General features: G+C 35.4%; 1 protein-coding gene across 4 annotated transcripts in view; it reads left to right on the forward strand.

The window, feature by feature from the left end:
• Nucleotides 1-19979, forward strand: part of LRBA (LPS responsive beige-like anchor protein) — a 409013-nt gene that overhangs the window by 116569 nt on the left and 272465 nt on the right. For all 4 annotated transcript variants that reach the window (XM_065061876.1, XM_065061878.1, XM_065061877.1 and 1 more), the window contains exon 34: nucleotides 9724-9788. In XM_065061876.1, the coding sequence (XP_064917948.1) occupies nucleotides 9724-9788 (65 nt within the window). The remainder of the gene's footprint in view (nucleotides 1-9723; nucleotides 9789-19979) is intronic.

Consider the following 19979-nt stretch of genomic DNA (forward strand, 5'->3'; position numbering starts at 1 on the left):
GGAAAGAGTTTTAGTGGAGGGGAAGGGTATGAGATTATGGAAAGTTCAGTGAGCGGCAGCGCTTGTCGCTGACTTTATACTAATTACAAATATGTGAATATTTTTGTTCATGTTAACAAACCAAATAATGTGTCTCTGTTTCCAAGGAAGACTGCTTAAGAAATGCACAATTTGGGGAACAGTGCTGTTTACTCAAAGTTCTGGCAGGAGAAGCTTTGCATAGTGGTGCTGTTCAGTTTATTGTTTAACCTTTAGTCTTATTTATAACTCGTCTGTGTCTTTTTATGTATCTCTGCAACTGGGAAAACATCTCATCAAAGATGTTGATGATGCATTAATCTTTCAAAAAATATTTTAAGATAACTTGTTTAAGTGAAAAAAAACCCCAAATAATTCAGATTATGCAGCAATCAATATGATATTGGGGTGCATGTCTGTTAGGCATTAGGTCCTAATTCTGAGTCAAATTTGATTCGAAAGAATCATCTGGATTTTCCAGTACCCTCTGAATAGTTATGAAGACATTTATTTCTATTTCTACTTAAAATAGAAATAGTTATTTTTCTTTTTGGAAAATTTACTTGTTGAGTGCAGGGGAGGATTTGCAGTGAAAGGAGCAGAAAATTATTATTTATCAGGTTTATTGTAGCAACATATAGAGTCAGAGGAGAATAGAGCCCTGTATTGCTGGGTGTCATGTAACAGTGGAATAATGGATACCCAGAATATTTTAGTCTAACGAAGCCAACAGATGCAGGATGAGAAAGGGAATGTAGTATGCAAGTGGTGTGTAATGGAAGAGACATGTTAGCTTTTCTGCCTCCCCCCTCTTTTTTAAAAATTTGATTTGATTTAGCTTCCTTTTCTCTAAATCTTTTCTTAAAAGATCTGTATTAGGATAGGATTACCCAAGGGAAAGATAAGGGACAGGTTTGGTCATCCTCTGTTTTGAGTGAAGAGGTGGGATTGGTTTACATTGTTTTCATTCCCCCAAAGGGGTATGATGATAGCAGGAATCTTGTTCATTGTTTGCATGCATTCATTATAAGAGTTTAATTAAAACTAAGATACGTTTGGGGAAAAGGGTAATATAAAGGTGCATTTGGTTCCACAACAGTACTCACCATGTATATTGTTGAGGTTTTTATTAGTTAAATTGATTCAGTTAAAGCTTATCAGACATTAAGCAGGAAGGTTGCTGCTGTTTGGCACTGGCGATGATGATGAATGTTGCTGTTGGTGGGATCAGGCCATCACTGCTGGTGTAACCGTGCAACAGTGATTTTCTTGTCATTATAGTTAGTAGTCTGCCTCGGAATAGATTTTCTTCCATACAGTGGTTTTACAAAAATTCAAAAACTAAAATCAGAGTTAAACGAAAGAGCACTGGAGCCAAGAGGCAGTTGCCTTATACTCCTGCTATTATTCTTTGTTCTGTTTTCTTTTCTCCATAAAATTTATGCAGGCACTGCAACTTGATTATTTGGATGTCCACCCATTGTTTGTATGTCGACCCTTCTCCTCCCTTCTGTTTCTCTGACTTATATCCTTTGACTTTGTTTCTTACTTCCCATTGCTGAATATTTACAGAACTGCTTGGTACTTTGATTTCTCAATTAACATTTAAGATTTCTGTTCCAATTCTTCCTGAAGCTACTGTCTTTCATCTCAGCATTGAAAATAGCTGATGGTTAAAGAACCTGAAGAGGAAACTGCAGTTGGAAAGGTTTGATGGTAGATGAACTCAAACCTGACCTCTGATGTCGTTTCATGAGGAGTCATGGCAACAGCTTGCTAGTGGGAGAGAGAAACAGAGACATTGCCCAGGAAAATTGCTTCCTCCATCAGAAACTGTGGACCTGAAATCAGTGATCCAGTCGTTCAGTTTTCCCCCATTCTACGGTTTGTTGCTGTACTGGGGTTGTAGAGGAACTGTACTTATCTGTCTCATCTTAATGTGACATTGGTTCCAGGGGTAAAATTTTACTCATCAAGTCAGGAATTAGATCACTATAACAGGCATGTAATCAATGTTTTTCCTATACATGCTTATAGTCTTTTGAAACCAGATACAAAAATGAAGTTTATGATTTTTTTGTGATATGCAGCTTTTATGCTGTGATAGTTACAACTGATAGCATTTTCTTTAAGCGGTGATATTTTAATAATTTTATATGAACTTCTGGCTTAAGTGATTTAAGCTTTTTTTTTTTTAATTACTAAAATCCTCTTTTAAGAATATTCAGCATCACCATAAATGATGACAACTGCAAACTGTAAAACTTTTTTTGCTGAATGTAATTGCTAAAGATTGTATGTGCTGTAATATTTTATGTAATGTATCTCTCATAGTACCTTATATTTTAGGATAGATTTTTGCAGTTTGTAGAGAAAACAACAGTTGTCACTTTAAGAGTCATCTCATAGCATAAAAGGCATTGTCTGGCAAGCTGACAGTTTTTTATTTAGTATTTTATTGAACGACGTGGTACTTAAGTATGCAAACTACTCCAGTTCAATGTGTATTTTCAGAATCTATAAAAACTTATTGTGACTTGAGCTCAAACTTTTAAGTATTGAAATTAAACTCTCATTATAAGGTAATTTTAGGCATTTACCACTAACAACATAATACCGGTTTATAGGAAGCTCTGTTTGCATGGAATATCCCAAATGGTTAAACAGCAGGGGAGTCTTCTGCTTTTAGTTAGAAAACTGCTGTTTCGGTATGGCTTATTTACTACTTCTTTAATACTTAATGTAGTGTGCTGTGGAATTGAGCATGCAAAAGTCAGCAGAGAGTTCTGTTTTCTGCGTCTAAGGTTATTACTTGCTGTACAATAATAAAGGCACTATTTTATTGGGTTAGTTGTAATTAACTTCAGCACTAGGCATTGATATAAATCATTCCTAATCTGTTTTCTTTACATTTTCATTCTTTTAAACTGATTTAACATAGCTTCTTTCTGTTGTCCTCTTACATAAGGACTAGGGTTGTAATTGCTTTTTTTGAATTAGGCTGTTGGAAGCTAATGTGCATGTTGATCCAAGAATTGATTAAGGAATACTAATGAATTTCATATAGCACTTTTAAAAGATTTGTAATAAATACTGTGTAGTAAATACTCTATAGCAGTGATTTGTTATACCATTAGAATTCAATACAGTGTTGTCATGCTGTGCAACTGGAAAAATATTTTGGTATGAGAAACTTTGATTCTGCTTCATAGTTAAAATAGTAAACAATTTTGTGATTAAGAATAAAAAATAGCATTCCAACTCTTCCTCAAAGTATATTTTATGAAAGTAGCTATCACTATTACAGTCTTTATTTCTGTGTTTTATCAGAGGCAAAATACTGAAACACTTTACTTTTGGGTTTAGGGTTTTTTTTTTTTTTCTCCTCAGTCTTGTTTTTTGATACCGACTGGGCCACTAGTGTACTGCAGCATTTTCAGTTGCTCATTAACAGCATAGGTTTGAAACAGGAATGATATATGACTTGTTTTCAGTCAGTTGTGCAACACCAAAAATGTTTTTCTTGAATTTCCCTTCTCTTTCAGGGTTAGATAGTCACGTGCAGTCTTGACCCACTGTTATAGTTCGTTAATTAGCTTGATGTGAGTGTATTTGGAATGTTTTCCCACAGCAATGTGCTCAGTGCTATCCCTCCACTTGAGAAACAATCTAATCTAGTTAATTTTTACACGACTTTCTCCTTGAAGACTCATTCAGTTTTTTAATACAAAGGCTTTAGCTGTGTACTGTCACTAGCTGATTTTTTGAGAAAAAGCAATGTCTTTTTAGTGGAATGCCAGCAGTAAATACTTTTTATTGTAACTGAGTGTGTTTGATAGTTTTAAAGTCTTATAAAAATAATTAGCTCTTTTATATAGTTCTAATGGCAGCCTTGCAAGTTTCCCCTGGAGCAGTCTCTAATGAACAGGCCTTGATTTTTCCAGTTGGGCTTTTAGATTCCCTGAGGACTTGACTTCAGACCTTGAAGGGCAGCAGCTGCCATTTGTCTTAAGCCTGGAGTTGCCAAACAGACAGGCCAAGTACTAACAGGACACATTTGTACAGCCTGAGTATGCGGAACCCCGATAGAGCCCTAATGATGATCATCTGTTGAGAGCTTATAGCTGGCCAGGGTTAGAGTAACTTTTATTACCCTTATTGAAATCAAAACCTCTGTATTGATTACTGAGAGAGCTTGACTTGTTACGTTGATGCCATGGTAAAGCTTTCATAGCCAAGCCATTGTTTAGTGTGAAATAGTATCCATTGTTTAAATGTTGATAAATTCAAACCTGTTTGATAAGTTTTCCCCTGACAAGATGTTCTCAATTTTAGGCATAGTAGTAAGTATTTTTGTAAGTTCCCTCTTTTCCCTCTAAGTGTCAAGATTCAGCAACAGTGATGCTCTGTAAATAAATGACCATGAATATAATGATTGAAATGTGGGGTTTTTTTTGTCTCAATCAATTTCTGATAGTTCTTCCTTTATTGGTACATTTTTATTTTATTTGAGCATCCAGGTATTACGGTATATATACTGAATATAATTTTCTCCAAATGTGTTTTTGTGTTACTCTTATATTAAAATCTGTCACATCCTTGCATTTTTTTTTTTTGTACACTAGGTAGCATGCGCAAGTTTTGATAGTAAATTGATACACAGAGTTACGAGATATGGTTTCCCATGATTCCATATGGGTTTTAAATATTTTCAGTGAAGCTTTGTGGATTAAAATAAGCTAAGCATGCTTCAACTCTCTATAAGTAATTTATATTTTTAGATATTCTGCTTAACATGGCAGTCTGCTTTTTTTTTTTTCTTTTTTTTAATTATGAAGAACCCAGCTGAGATATAATCTACTTTTCACTATGTGTTCTTTAGCGTTCATTTCATTCAAGCCTGTAGTGGATGTGGTGCTGAGAGAGTGGTGACACCAAGTGCAAACACTGCTGAAAAGTTCTTGATAGTTTACTTTAGGTGCTTAAAGATTAGTATATCTCTCAAAGAACAAGTTTTCTTCATGCAGATTTGACCTTTACTCTAGGATATAATGTCTCTTAGTCATATGTTAACACATTTTCCCACACTGCTCCTTAGTGCTCCATTCATAGTTGTCAGTATCAAAGTCATCCTTCTCATTCATTTCATAATAAAAATAAATTATTAAAACTCCACCAGCTTTATGGGAAGGACGGATTAGCAAATAATTTGCTCTTTTTTTCTTGCCTACAAGTGTGTGTTTTAACTGTAGGAGATAATTCTTAACTGTGGAATATGTTAACCTTGTTAGAAGGATATTTTTTAAAGTTTCTGAGGAAAATGAGTTATTAAGGAGGATGATTGTGTATGTATATGTGAATGAAAGTAGTAGTACGGTTTGCCACAGTTGAAAATAGACCAGTTTTCTTCCATTGGAAATGTTTTAAATATTCTGTTAAAGATTCATGTTTAATTGTTTAGCTGTCAGACCAGTTGAAGGATTGGTCTTATAACCATGTTTCAAACACATTTATATTTCTTTCCTGGAAGTGCGTGGGTGATCAGGGATACAAGCATTTGCTGTCTATAGGCCAGCACTTCAAATTGGAAACCAACAAAAATGTTTGTCAACAAAATTTTCTTAGCATTTATTTGCACGATTAGAGTTTATGAATGGCTATATTGGATTAGATAAAGGCTCTACCTTGCTTATTGTCGTAACTCCAAGTATAGATACAGAGAGATGCTCAAGAAGGGTAAACCAGGACAAGCATGTATGGTACTTTCCCACTCTCCAGCTATTTTCAGCTTGCATTATTTTCTTTATTGGATGTAGTTGTTTCTGTGTATTAAGTAAACATCAATGTATTTCTTTTTTTCTTCTGTGTACTTTTGCAGTCTTTTCTTAATCCTTTTAGTCACCACAACATCCTTTGGCAATAGATGCCACTGATTTGTAATGCACTGTGTAAAGAATGACCTGTGGTTCTTTTTTTTGGAAGCTGACTCTTACTATCTGCTCCTTGTAGAAGAGGCTTTTGGGCAGGCCTCTTTGGCCAAATGAGAAGCTCCTGAAGTATTAGAGCGGAACAAGGATATTCAGAATGTGTAAGGAGACAGCAACAAATGGGAGAAAATGGCTGATCAATAGAGTTGACACTAGAAAATTAAAGTCCAATGCAGACTTTTTAAAGAACTTTTCCACTTACCTGAATCTGCTATATAATTACAGACATACCTTATGTTTAAGAAAGGGGAGGGTTAAGCAGTATAAAAGACTTTTCAATGCATTTGAAAACTGAGATAATTACACATAAATATGTAGCTGAAATGAAAAAAATGGGGCGTAGAATTACTAAAGATTGTTTTGCTAGACTAATCTCGTAATTGGTTATGGTCTAATGCATGTTGTGGTCTTTGACCAAAATATATTTCCTAGACAAAGGAAATGTGGTAGTAATTGATGAGTTTTAGTAGAGCATTTGGTACTGTCATACAACTAATTAATAGTTAGGACTAATTAAAAAAAAAAAAAGCCACAACATAAAATAGATTTTGAAAAAAATCCCAAAACTGACTCATATAGGACAACACTAGATCATGGTATAAACCTTGAGGAGATTAATAATTTCTGAAAGGGGGGGGATTTAAAATCAGTACTGTTTAGTGTTTTCGTTTAATGATCCTTGTGCATTCAGAATGTGGTAATGAAACATGTTGATGATATAAAATCAGTGCTATAGAGGACTGGGATATAATTTTGCTTATGGCAGAGTTGTGCTGTATCTACAGGAGATGTAATGTGTTATTCCGTATGCAATTGTAATTCAGATGAGACTTGAAGCACCATTTCAGGAAAGGATGTAGTTCTTGTATTTTATCTAGAGTACTTATGGAAGTGTTTACAGATTCCATTAAGGAAGTAGGTGAAACAATAATGAGATAAGAAATTTCCACGTCAGACGTAGTATTTGGATAAAATGTGATTTCTTATTTGTCTCCTTGTATTGGCTGTTTTTCATTGTAGCTCTTTGTGATAGTGTTTAGTGCTTCTAGGTTGTTTTTTTTTTTTTCTGCTTCATTATTGAGTGTACAGTGACCAAGAGCATTAGAAGTAGATTCTCTCAGTTACTAAACATTTATTGCCATAGGAAATGATGGTCAATTAAGTACAGGTTAGAACAGGTATGAAATTATTGACTTTGTTGATCTTCCCTTACAGTCCTTCCTTAGGAAAGTGCTGAAATGTGTTTTGTAGTTATTTAGTTGCATTAGTGGTTGAGTTTAAGGCTTTTAACGTGTTTTTCCACTAATACCTTTGGGAGATGGATAACTAAGATGTTGATATAATAATGCAATGTGCATAGTGAGCGTAATTGTTTGAGAGAGAACATATACTGTGAGGAGGTATAGAATGGATCATGAAAGATGATGATGATTAGTCTTTTCTTTCAACTATTAAAATTAGCTTCAGGGTGTGTTCAGTTGTGATTTATGAAATTGTTTAGACTAGCGCCTCCTTTGATGTCTCATGTCGAGAAAAATACTGAAAAGTATAATGATAAATGCACTTGCTTTTCACTTTTGGCAACCTCCATCTTCACCAATTAAATGTTCAAGTATTATAGTGATTTCTCTTGAAGAGAAGAGCAACAGATGGGCAATGTCATTAATGAAAATAAATTTCGGTTTTCTTGAGTTTTCACACATTTAAGCTAACAGATAACGGTTTTAATTATCATCATATGAAGTTAAATATTTAGAACTTGAAATTACATTTTACAAACTCTTACGAGGACTAGTTGCATGTGCAATTTTGTTTAAATATCAGCAATTAAAAGGCTTTTTTTTTAAAAAAAAAAATAAATCTGATTAAATGCTTAAAGCTTTTGCAGACAGCTTACAAGCTACCTTGAAGCCATGTAATGGTGACCATAAGGAGGCAATGTGGGAAAACTGGGGGAAGGAGTTTGGGAGCAATATTAGTAAAATATATACATAGCAGTAAGGACCAATGGTGCTATTTGATGTAGCCTCAAAAAAACCCCGAAAGAATCCCAAAACCCCCATAAGTGATAATTTGTAAATGGAAGTTAGCTAGCATGTAGAATATTGCCTGCCTATTAGTGTGTATAAAATGATTCTGTAAAAAGTAATTAAATACATTTATAATTCATGATGAGTAATGTATCACAAATTCCAATTATACTAGTTTTAATTCTGAATACTTGAAAATTATAATATGTTGTTGCAACTTAAAAATGATAAAAGAATATGTTGGGCCAGAGGTCAGGCCTTGGGAGATCAGAGTTATAATCCCTCCTCTGAATTTGGATTCTGAGGAGTTTGGTTGTGTTGTGTGGTTTGGTGTTGGTTTTTATTTTTTTAGGGGGGAGATTGTAGTGGTTGTTGGTGGTGGGTTTTTTCTTCATTTGTTTGGTGTTTGTTTTTTATACATGGCTGAGGAGGGAAGGATTTATATTGTAATAAACCAACAGTGTTCTATTGGCTTTGTGTATGTCTGATCAAACCTTCATGTCACTGACTGAGAGAGAATTCTGCGACACTGAGCAGCAAAAAATGTGCTCTGTTGACCCTTGAGCATTAAAAACTTCTATATTCAGAAATCTTAAATTTATTTAAGAGATATTTGCTGTTTTGCAATTTTTGCCTGTGTTGGATTTGATGAGATTTTTGAAAAAAAACACAGAGCTATAAGTATTGATGTGAATAATCATTAGGATTATTATTTCATACAACGAAGAATAAAAAATTTAGGCAGCCACTGTGGAAAAGCACATGAAACTTAAGTATGGTCTCTGTATTTTCCCAAAAATATAAAGTCCAGACATTTACTACCCTAATTTTTAGCTCTGTCAACTTGTTCCTTTTGAGTCTGAGACTAAAAATGATCCTTGCGTTTTTGTTGACCAATTCTGCTTTCTCCTCAACTTTGGAGCAGGGGAATCAAGACTCGGTGATAGGGGCGTCTGGGGTGGTTGCTTCCAATGGATCTCTTCTAGGGGTCAGGCAAAACCTGTGCCTACATGTTTGAGGTGTAGAATTTTGCTGCAATTCAGGGTTCTGGTTTGATGTAAGAAACGTGCGGTGCAGGTGTCCGCCATTACCATAATTTTAGAGTGTTAAAAATACAGAGTGTTAAAAATCTGTTAATTTATTTGAAACATACTGGGTTTTAATGGTGCAATATTTGCATCGTTAGCAGATTTTTTGAGTAGAGGTGTCTATGTGATGCTGAGGTGAGGATTATTATCAGCATATATGTTAACTAGACTTTAAGCTATAAGAGAAAAATGAGCCTTACCTTAATGTGAAAGAGCGTTTCTAGCATTACCGAGGATTCCGCGAGGCAAAAAGAATCAGTGAACCAGAATAAGTTCAGAATTAGTGTATGACATAGTAAAAGAAAAGGTTGCAGTCATTTGTGGGATGTTTTTGTATTTTTTTTTCCCCTGCACAGAATATGATTTTCAGTAAATGATACTGTTTTGTTTCTTCATGCTGGCAATGTTTTTTTCTTTATTAGCACATAACTAATGCTATGTATCTTTGCTGATGGTGGTGAAAGTTGTTAAAATTGAAAAGAAACTGCATGACTTTGTAGCTGAAAATGTTTGTGGGTTTGTTTGTTTTTCTCTTAATTTGCTTTTTATACAACCAGTTTTATATAAATACATATATATATAATTTTCTTTTTCTTGCAGGAGTGGCAGAACTCTATACAAAAGAATGCTGGCCTTGCGTTTATTGAGCTTGTCAATGAAGGAAGGTATGTCACAATATTTGATAGCACCTCTACATTAGCCTTCAAGAAGAAGTGTAGCTTGAAACTTTTAAAAAAGAATTTATCTTCTTCCTCTTTTTGTGCCATTTTCTTTGAGTTTTACAAGCATGATTTCACATTCTTTAACACTTCTGTTTAGTTTTAATACTGAATGTGTGATTTTGCAGAAGCGCAGTGGTCTTTAGTTTCATTAAATAGTTCACTTTTGGTGTGTCATGGATTTTCTTTCTTCCTGTCCTTGTGCACTGGTTAATGCTGAAACTGTAATTTGTATTCAGCTAATCTCTTGAAGAAGAGAATTGATATTTGGAAGACATTATAGCTAGGAATTGTAAGATAAGCCTCTGTCTCAAAAATTAGATTCCAGTTTGCTCATTTATTTCCTGCTTACCTCATAAAACAGAAAGGAAGAGGGTCCCTTTAAGGTACAAAAAAAACCATTAATATTATCAATTAGATTTAATGTTCTGTCTGTAACTATATTTGTATATTACTGGCAGAGCAGGTGAAGAGGCCATGTTCTTTGACTTGTAGTGGCGGTTCAGAACCATCAGTATTTTCTTCATTAGGAATCGATTGTTGAGGCAGACAAAAAGCAGTATTTAGTTTTTCTAAAGGATTTTTTAAAAGATACCTTAATTAGCTAAGGAGTATTATAAGAAAAGCCATTTTCTAAACCTAAATTCTGTTACTGAGTAACTTGAGTTAGTAAGAATCCCAATAGGACATAAATTTTAGAGGATTAGAACAGCTACTGAACTTAAACCAAAATCATTCATCACAGAAATTAAAATGCTGTATTAATATATATTTATCATTGTAGGAATAGGAGAAATGACTGAGATTTTTCTTTTAAAATGTGTAGATGTTCTCAGGATACATAAAAATAATTACCATTTTAACGGTTACATTTCAGTTTATGGTGAAGGAAACACCATTCTGAGGCAGAAAAAATGTTTTGCTACTAGTCTTGATCCCAAGGGCCAAGGTAAAGTAACAAGGGTGTTCAGTTACAGTGTTAAGATCTAGCCTGTAGTTGTTTCCTATTATGTGAGGCTGACCTGTCTTGACCTTACTTATAAAGTGCCTGCTATAAATTTGGCCCTTGATTAATGTTTTATTAGCATAGATAACATAGAGATCCCCCACACACGTAAACCACAATGGAAGGTTCGTCTGTGTAAGATGATTATTGTGAACAATTCCATTGCTGAGGCTGAGTTTTAAGCAGCAGTTACCCAGTAGTTATTCAGCTTGTCCAGGTCAAGCTTTCAGAGAGCATTCTATCAGTAAAGTGTTTGGAATTTACTATTTTCTTTTAGAAAAAGCCCTGCAGTGCCCATCACCGACAGATGGAATCACTCCCCCACCTCCATAAACAACATCGCTAACTTACAGTCTAGCCTCAGCAGAGTGCTTGTCTCAGGGACAAATGATCCCTTGAAGACTGAAAAGTGTGGTTTTTGTTAGCACAAAATATCTAAGTAATTCTTATTTCATTTCGGTTCTGACTCATAGCAGAGTTGCTTTTTTTAAAAAAAGTGGAAACATAACTTTCATTATAGGGAAGAGGAGAGGAGGTTAATTTCTTAAAAATGGCTTCTTTTATCTATCTCCGTTTTCTTTCATTGCTGTTTATAGGAGCCTTTAAAGTTATTGCTGAATTGGTCATTGTGGTACTTTGTGGCTTTTCAGCACTCACTAAAATGAAAATATTGTCCCTCCTATGACATGAACTACTGCTACATCCCAGAACTACTCTTTTCTTATCTTTGTGTAGGTTGCATATTATTTTTCTTGCACGCATGCTAACACTTCTACTGAAACATTTCAGGCCTTGCATTTCATTGAATTTGGTTTTGGTTTATGTATTTTTGCCATAATATTATAATCTTAAAAACTAAAAAAGCTAAAATCTGTTAATTAAAACTTAAAAATTTAAATAGTGGAAAGATACTGATTTATACTTCAACTGTATAATTATACAGTAAAAGTTGATTTTTTTTTAAATTGTTTCCATAAGTACTCAGTAAAAATAAGACAAAGTAGCTGTACAAAAGACGGAACTGTTTTCAGCAAGGAAGGAAGGAAGGATGTCTGTGGGTACCATGACAGGCAGAGTGTTAGAATAAACAAAATAAAATTAATAACTAGACAATATGCATAGAATTTGTGACGTCATAGAATTGCTATTGTCTGCTGCCATGGTGGAGAAAGTCTTCCTTATCCTATAACCTTTGTAAACCAGGGGTGTATTCCCAATGTTTATTACTACTTTTTAAACTAAATATTTAGTCATTACTAGTTGGACTAATGATACTGGAGGACATTTGAGTTTGAAATGTGTTCTGTTGGTTTTGTTCATCAGGAAATAAGACAATTGAAAAATATTTCTGTGAGAGAAAGAGATCTAGAAGAAAAAGAGATCTAAATCTCTTCTCATACTTGCTTTCAAATGTATTTTTTTCCTCTTATGTGAAAGGTATAAATGTACCTCTCTCTTTCACATCAGTTGAAAGCTTTATATTTAGGCTTGCCATGTTTTGGCTAGGATTCCCTGGTCAGAAATATGTGCAGAAAGTTTGCCTCTGGGACTCATAAGCTCTACAGTCTGTGTGCTGGACTTGGAATGTGTTGGTCTGAATTTCATCGTGTTCACAAGTAACTAATGTCTTATGTATATAGTTGCTCCCAGACTTTCCAGATATGTCAGATCCACTGCATATGTGTAGCAGAATTCATTTGTGCCCGGTGAAATTTTGGATCTTGAACTGAAAAAAACTATATAGACAGGAGTCTAGTATGTGAAGATACAGAACTGTAAACCTACCTGAAATTGAAATGCACAGCTGACGTCTTTTGAAGGCCAGGTTACAAACATAGTAAAACAAAACAAAACCTGACCACAAACTGTGTAGAAAACCAGGAAGGTACCGAATGTCAGTGGAAAGCTAAAGGAACAGATATTAGAAAATAACCTCTTTCTGTGCATAAAAATTAATGTCAATTTCAGTATGTTGCTACATTGAACATTAATCTGGTTTTAATAAAAATGAATAAGTGTTGTTCAGTATAATTGTAATGTCTGGGAACACTATTAATGTTGTTTGAAACCTTGTTAAAAAGGTGCCTCCACCCGCTGCTGCTCCATGTACTGAGCCATCTGCGCAGCAGAAGTATGGATTGCACATTTTCCTTAGCCTACTGAACTTCTGTCAGTCTGGATTTCTGTCTTTGTGCTTGCCTTTCACCTCTGGGTCCTCCCTTTGGGGAGATGCTGTTCTGGAGCCTCAGCCCAAGAACTTACTGATGAGGGAATTTCTTCACTGCTACTGTCCTTTGGCTGTGATTTGGTCCACTCATAGCTGGTTCTCTCCTTTGGAGACTTCCAAGATGTCCAGACAGATTCCTTTTTTTCACCCTAAAACTAATTGCATTTCCTCCCTATGCAGGTCAAACTATTATTACTGAACTGAAAAAAAGGAAGCTTTGTTTTACTTGCTTGGGTATATAAATGTCTCTTTTTTGTTAGGCTGTAATTTCCTCAACTTGACTAGATGGCAAACAAGTCCTTTGGTCTGTGGAGGTTAAAACTTTCTCCTGTCGCTTTGATTCATTAGCACATTTTAGTGTGAAACATCTCTTATGCTAGACCTTATTTTCTGTATCTGTCAGTGCACTAACAAACGTACTCGAGCTTGAGACTAGGCATGACAGTTATTATCCCCTTTGGGGTGATAATGGGTTTGGCATGGCAGGGGTTGAGGGATCAGTCTCCTAAGCATGCTGCAGCAATTATTCTTTCAGATTTTCAGTTGAAGAGACTCTTGAAGATGCCTAGTTTTAATTTTCTCAAGCAGAGTTTTCTTAGTCATCCAAAGAACCAAGTGCTGTGTTCTGTAAGCATATTGTTATACATCTGTAAATGCATATTCTAACAGTAGGTGCTTTAAAAAGCTGTCACATAAAGTTTGGTTGAAAAATAACCTCATTAAACTAGCAGAATTCATGTAGAATTTCCTCCTCTTTGCCTTCCTTCTTTTGAGTCCTTAACCAAAGCAAACCAACCAAAACCTAAGGATTCACAAGTGTATCCAGGAGAAGCAGAACTAATGGTGTTTGTTTTTCTGTAGCTTTTTCTCATTGCTAGATTTTCTGTTGTCTAATGTGGAATTAAATCCAATCAAAATTCTCCTGCCATATTAGAGGATTCTCTTCCTATATTGGATTTTCTGTTATGGGTTTCAATGCAGTGAACACAGTGCCTTTTTTTTTCTTTTAAGGATGCTTGCAAGGGTTTTTGTCCTCTGTTGGATATATACGTTGTATAAAATTAATATTTTTTGAGAAACTCCAGCCTTCTATTAAAAATATTTGTTGGAATTATCCAATGAATTCCAGAATTACTGGGAGAAGAAAGAAGGCAGACAACACACAAACCAAATATCCTTAGCAAGTAAAAATTCCATCAGTCAAACAAAAAAAACCCCAATCCACTCCAGAAATAACCAGATGTAACTGCTGTTATTCTCCCGATACATAACATCTAGTGGTATAAAATCTGGAATGCTGTAATCATCTGTGTTTCTGTAGCTTTTTTTCAGAAGGAACTGTACTAAGAATTTCAACATGTCACCTGCTGTTCTTTCTCTTAAATTGTATATATTACTTTTGACTTGTCATAGATGCAAATATTTTTTTAATATTGAAATAGTTGGCAATTGAACTAGTTGGCCAATTACTTGCACACTTTCCTAACAGAAAATAGGGGACAGATGTAGGCTGCCCCATTCAATTGTCATTCACTTGCAATAGTGTGGTCACTCGCAAGGAATGAGTGTTAGAGAATATGTTGCCATAGGAGCAACTACGGTGATGGAAAATAGTTAGAAAAATACAGCTATTAATGAAAAAATGGATGATAACTGACAGACTTATGCTTTGTGCATAATTGACCAAAAAAGGCTCAGGAGAGAAAAATGATAAATGCAGTCATGTCCTAACTAGAATTGATTACTGCCCGTCTGCTCCCCTTATTGCAGCTTCCTTGCCCTGATTCTGATAACACAGAACCTGCACCTTAGTCTTGATTTGTAAGAGAAAAGAAAGTGTGTTCCATATTTTCTTTTAGCAACCTATTCTGTTTAATTGTTAGGTTTTGTAAAAGGGATTCTTGATGATTCGTTTTGAGGTTTAATGTTATTGTTTTGATTTCGTAGCAGAAGCAGTTTTGTTAATGTGTGGCTTTGAACTGCAGAAGATCATTAGGCTAGACTTTAAACAACATTTTAGATGTGCTGAAAATTAGAAATTGTGGACTGAATGTGTTTCAGAGACAGATAAGTGACTTGAGGTGGGGTTCTTGACACTACATTATTTTTTTGTGCATGTGTGCGCTAAGGTATAGTGTGACATGCACAACCATTTTTAAAACATTTTTTTTATTTCACTGAGTTTTGTTTGATCATCTGTGCATGAATTTAAATTGCATCATTTCTGTGTAACTGGAAACATATGAGCTTTGCTGCATTTAATGAGTAAGCAGAAGCTGTTTGGGGAGAACTATGTATTAATGATTAAAAGTTAATGTAAGTTTTTATTAGTGGAGATGCCAGTAACTTTGGAGGGTATGTAAGTGACAAAGGTAGGTTTTGCTTGGGAGAATATGTCATTGATTTGCTGGTTCTATTAAAAAAGCAAACTCATAAACCACTTGTGAGTGCCTGGGAATTCTTAATTTTTTAATGTAGAATGTTTTTAGTAATATCTGCCTTTAAAAAATAAATCAGTGCAAGAGTAACAATAAGGTATTTATACTGCACTGTGTATGTACGTGTATTGTACTATTGCTATCTGACTGAAAATTTTCAGAAAACATGTAGTGCTACCATGAATACAAGCTCAGATCAATTTTCACTGGGCTCTGACATGTCTTAAGTGACTGTCCTAAACAGAAGAGGTTGGATTGGTTTGTGTCCTCCCTCGCTGTCCTTTTGGAGTGCTGTTAAGTTTTATGCTATCCCATGTCCAAGAGAGTATTTTGGTGTGGTGTTTGTTTTGTTTATGTTTGTTTGTGTTTGTTGGTTGGTTGTTTTTTTTGTGCTTTATTTTTCTTTGTGTTTTTTTGGCTGTTGTTGTGGGGTATTTTTGTTTGGTTTTGTTTTGTTTTGGGTTTTTTGTTTGCTTGTTTGTTTTTTTGTTTTCCTATTTTAAGGGGGCAAATATGTTAAAACTTTAGTCTTCAGGACCTTATGGACTGGTCTGTGGTTTATGATGATTGAATAGTATATCTGTGTGTTCCACAAAGTGATTATAAAACTTCCTTGCAGCAGTAATTCCAACACTTAGTATACTGAGCAGTCAGATCCAATAAAAGACAGTGTGTATCCCTGTAGAACATATCTCGTTTTGAAGCAAGAGGATCTCTTATATGCTGGGTTTATGAGGAGTGCAAGTTGGAAAGCTTACCTTTATCCTCCTGTCTTGGCTGTCTCAGAGTTCTCTGTTTTGGTAGCTTCTGGAACACAGACAATCTCTCCGTGTAGTATGTTGAGAGATTTATGCCTAAACAGCTGTTGTAAGTGTCATCTGTAAAGCTTTTGCGATATTTTGACTAAAATTGATAATTGTTTTCCATCAGTAATACTAACCTAAAATTTATCCATCTCTCACTTTCTTCGAGCATATTTTTCTGTTCCATTTTTTCCCTCTTGTACCTTTTCCTTTTTGCTTGTTGTAAGAAGAAATTTGACTTTGTACTTGATCATCTAAACATTCAGCAACCAGAAATCAGAGTAAGAAGATTTCTTGCTTTGTGTTCCATGGTTTCCCAGTGTAATAATAAAAATCAGATTCTTTTCTGATTTTCTGCAAGGTCCTGCACCTAGGTCAGGACAACCCCCAGTATCAATACAGGCTGGGGGATGAAGAGCAGCCCTGTGGAGAAGGACTTGGGGGTACTGGTGGATGAAAAGCTGGACTTGAGCCAGCCATGTGTGCTTGCAGCCCAGAAAACAACAGCACTTGGGCTGCATCAAAAAGAGCGTGTCCAGCAGGTCGAGGGAGGTGACTCTGCCCCTCTTTTCTGGTAAGACTCCACCTGCAGTACGGTGTCCAGCTCGGGGGTCCTCAGCACAGAAAAGACATGGACCTGTTGTAGTGGGTCCAGAGGAGGACCACAAAAATGATCAGAGGGATGGAACATTTCTGCTATGAGGACAGACTGAGAGTGTTTGGGCTGTGTAGCCTGGAGAAGAGAAGGCTCTGGGGAGACCTTATTGTGGCCTTTCAGTACGTAAAGGGGGCTTGTAAGGAGGCAGTCTGTTTATTAGGGCCTGTTGTGACATGGCAAGTGGTAATGGTTTAAAACTAAAAGAGGGGAGATATAAACTAGATATAAGGAAGAAATTTTTATGATGATGGTGTTGAAGCACCAGCACAGGTTGCCCAGAGAGGTGGTAGATGCCCCATCCCTTGAAACATTCAAGGTCAGGTTGGATCAGGCTCTGAGCAGCCTGATCTGATTGAATTGGGGAGTTGGACTAGATGACCGTTCAATGTCCCTTCAACCCAAACTATTCTATGAGAATATCTCATGTATTTGGCTGGAACTCCATCTCTCAGTGGCTTAACACTTCATTCCTGACCTAGCAAAGTATGCAAGTATATTTTTAACTTCCAGCATGGGATCTGTCCCATTGCTTGTTTTTACTAGGCTGTTCATCTTTTCAAAGTTAATCACATGGTTTTAAATATTTTAGCACAGAAAAAAAAAAGTGCTTATACAGAGGAAGAAGAGTTTGTTTGAGACCTTGAATCTAGTGTGTGCTGCGAGCAGGAGAGTAGTCCTGGTATCCAGAGTCTTTACCCCCATACGTATTACGGTCTCTCTACTACAGACCATGTCCATTCATGCTCCTCCTATGTTAAAGATCAGAAAAAATGTTAATTCAATAACCTGTCATAAATAAAGCCAAACCAAAAGGGAATCTATCAAGGAAGAAGGAGTGTAAATCATCACACTCAACAGCATTATGGTGTTTAATAGCAGTGAAAAAAACAAACAGATATGTGAGTTACTAGTATGAGGCATATGGGTCTGCATACAGAGATTATGAAGCACAGGCAAGAGAACATTATTAGACTTAAATTTTTCTTTTGGCTTAGGTGTGTTACCTTCACCAAATAAATGAAAACCTGCCCTTTTTCTGTGGGGGACAAAAAAGTATAAAGAGATATTTTTTGAAAGACTTTTTATTTAACAGAAAAAGAACTAATGCAATCTAGTTGCTGGAATAAAAAATAAGATAAAAGCAGTAAAGAAGTATTGTGGTGGCTTAAAAGCAGAAAAGAAATATTGTGGTGGCTTAATTTTTTTTAATTGACAGTAATTACCTTATTGTAAAATTTATTTTTAGGGGAGCATGGTGTAAAATATCTCTTCTTTAAAAAAAAAAATAAATAAAAAAAATTGGGGTGTCTTTCTGAAAGCTGTGCTGTAGTTCAAGCAGAGGATACAGACTTGATGGAGAAGTTAACTTATTTTCAGGAAAACATACAAGATCACTCCGTGTTGGAGTCCAGACTAGGTACCAGAAAGGACCATTGTGGTCCTGTAAATACAGGAAATGCATTTACTGTCTTAGTGAGGAAAATCAGATTTTTCTAAACTGTCTTTTTGTTTGGCCTTTTTTCTTTTTAAGAAGAAAGCACTTGTCTATCATAAATAAAGTTACCCAATCTAGCTGATACAGTTTATAGCCACTTGCATATGTACAAAATGTGTTTTATGTAGTGTGGAGTTGAACTCGTACTTTTGCAAGAGTCAGGTTCTTGTCCTTGCCTCAGCAGTGGTCTACTCAGCTGGAAACAGTTGTTCCTCATGCAAGCAGTGAGCTACACTTAACAAATTTCCATTCAACGTTTTGTTTGCCTCAAATGGAAAAGTAGCAGCTGCCAATGTTCCTGAAATTAGGGTAGAGGTTAAAACTTAATTTTAGACATATAAGCAGAGGTGTGTGCTGAGAGCTTGTAGTTGCTTTTGATTTTTTATGATGGCTATAGACTCTTCTGCTATATCATGGCATCGTTACATTTATGTATAGATAAATATTTAGTTTGCTAAGTTCGACACTTTGAGGTCAATTCAAAATAGAAATGGGCAGCATACTGTGTATGTGGATACTGTTCTCACAGAGAAAATCCAGACTGGCCTAGATAATGATACAACTTGAATCTTGAATTGTTTATTAGAAGAAAGTTAACCTAAGCATTTACAGTGTTTGGAAAAGGTGACTGAAAACGGAGATTGAAACTTTAATTCTTGATTGTAAATTACGAACACAGCTGTCATATGGTATAAACTAGTAAATTATTTAAGATAGGCTTCGTTTGTATTAGTAAATAATTTTTATATTCACCTCCTGGAGACCTTTAGTTGCTAAATTTGGCAGTTTGCAAGAAGAGAAGCAATTGTATAATAATTGATACATAATAATATGAAGCTTTTACGTTTTTCTGAAAACAGCTTGAAGTTACTAGTAGGTGCTTGTGCTAAGCTTGGACAGTTCCTTAGCTGTCATCCTTAAAAAGTTTTTGATTGCCAAAATGACAAGTTTATCTACACAGTCATACCTAAGTTTTATGTAGCTGGCCTTGTCCTATATGGAGTATCATAGAGACAGTGAGGAAAGTGTGTGGGGTTAGTCAGGAGAGTTGGGGGTACAACTGATCTGTAGGAGACCAAGCTCTTTCTGATACTGAAAAGCTATTTGTTTTTACTAGGTACACTTCTAGCCTCTGTTGAGAATGTTGTTCCTATGTGAGGGAATTTAGTTCTTTGCTTTGTTTGGAACATGTCCATCATCTCTGCAAATGCATAGTAAGTGCCAGTGTACAGTCAGTCACATAGTGGGCTGCTTACTGGTTACATTTAGCAGATAAGAAGGAAAATCCATGTTGTAAATCATTAAAACAATTATATAGGGTGTTTTCTTGAACAGATTAAAGAGAGGCTTTTAAAGGATAACTAGTATTAGATTAGAAGCGGGCCTTTTAGAGGATAACTAGTGTTTTTCAAAGTTCAATCAGGTTTGCAGAAGGTACTGGTATTGACTACATCAATGAAGATAATGGGATACTGTCCAACTGAGATGTAAATTGCAATACATGATTTTG

This window comes from Columba livia, chromosome 4 (genome assembly GCF_036013475.1).
Source record: "Columba livia isolate bColLiv1 breed racing homer chromosome 4, bColLiv1.pat.W.v2, whole genome shotgun sequence".
In the NCBI taxonomy this organism is placed as follows: domain Eukaryota; kingdom Metazoa; phylum Chordata; class Aves; order Columbiformes; family Columbidae; genus Columba; species Columba livia.